Here is a 602-nt window from a genome sequence, read left to right as displayed (position 1 = left end):
GATAAATATATACACATACATAGTCAGCCTTCTTCAACTTCCCGGCCAAGCCTTTTCTTCAAAGAGCGTATCGGAATAAGAAGCTGCTGGTTTCAAATCGACGACCGAAGTTGCTCAGACCGAATCTCCTCAGAACGGAGCGGCTACGGGCACAGAGGGCGACCCCAGGACACCTACCTGCATACACGACTGCAAGAACTCGTGAGACCTACCTGCATACACGAACGACTGCAAGAACTCGTGAGACCTACCTGCATACACAAGACTGCAAGAACTCGTGAGACCTACCTGCATACACGACTGCAAGAACTCGTGAGACCTACCTGCATACACGACTGCAAGAACTCGTCGATCGTGACGACGCCGTCGCCGTTAAGGTCCAGCTTCTTGAAGAGCCGCTCTACGTGTTCCCTCGTCTGCTTGTCCTCGACCTGCCGGGCAAGGACATCCTGAGTGCCGGCGCGAGGGCCAAGCCTTAGAAATGCTGATTTAAATGGGCAAGTGTCAGGAAAGTCAGGAAACACCCGCTTTATCAGTTGAACATTGAGATGTTTATTGCACGCGAGCACGAGCATTCAGACGCGAAAACGTAGGTACAGAAA

General features: G+C 51.7%; 1 protein-coding gene across 1 annotated transcript in view; it reads right to left on the bottom strand.

Moving 5' to 3' along the window:
* Positions 1-431, bottom strand: part of LOC119590847 (Kv channel-interacting protein 4-like) — a gene marked incomplete at its 5' end in the record, with an annotated part of 49,453 nt that extends 49,022 nt beyond the window's left edge. Inside the window, 1 exon segment of the mRNA XM_037939606.1 lies at positions 324-431. Coding sequence (XP_037795534.1) covers positions 324-431 — 108 coding nt within the window.
* Between the last annotated feature and the right edge of the window lie 171 nt (positions 432-602).

This window comes from Penaeus monodon, chromosome 27 (assembly GCF_015228065.2).
Source record: "Penaeus monodon isolate SGIC_2016 chromosome 27, NSTDA_Pmon_1, whole genome shotgun sequence".
NCBI classification, from domain to species: Eukaryota; Metazoa; Arthropoda; class Malacostraca; order Decapoda; family Penaeidae; genus Penaeus; species Penaeus monodon.
The sequence above is the reverse complement of the archived record's forward strand: the minus strand, read 5'-3'. Positions and strand labels throughout refer to the sequence as shown.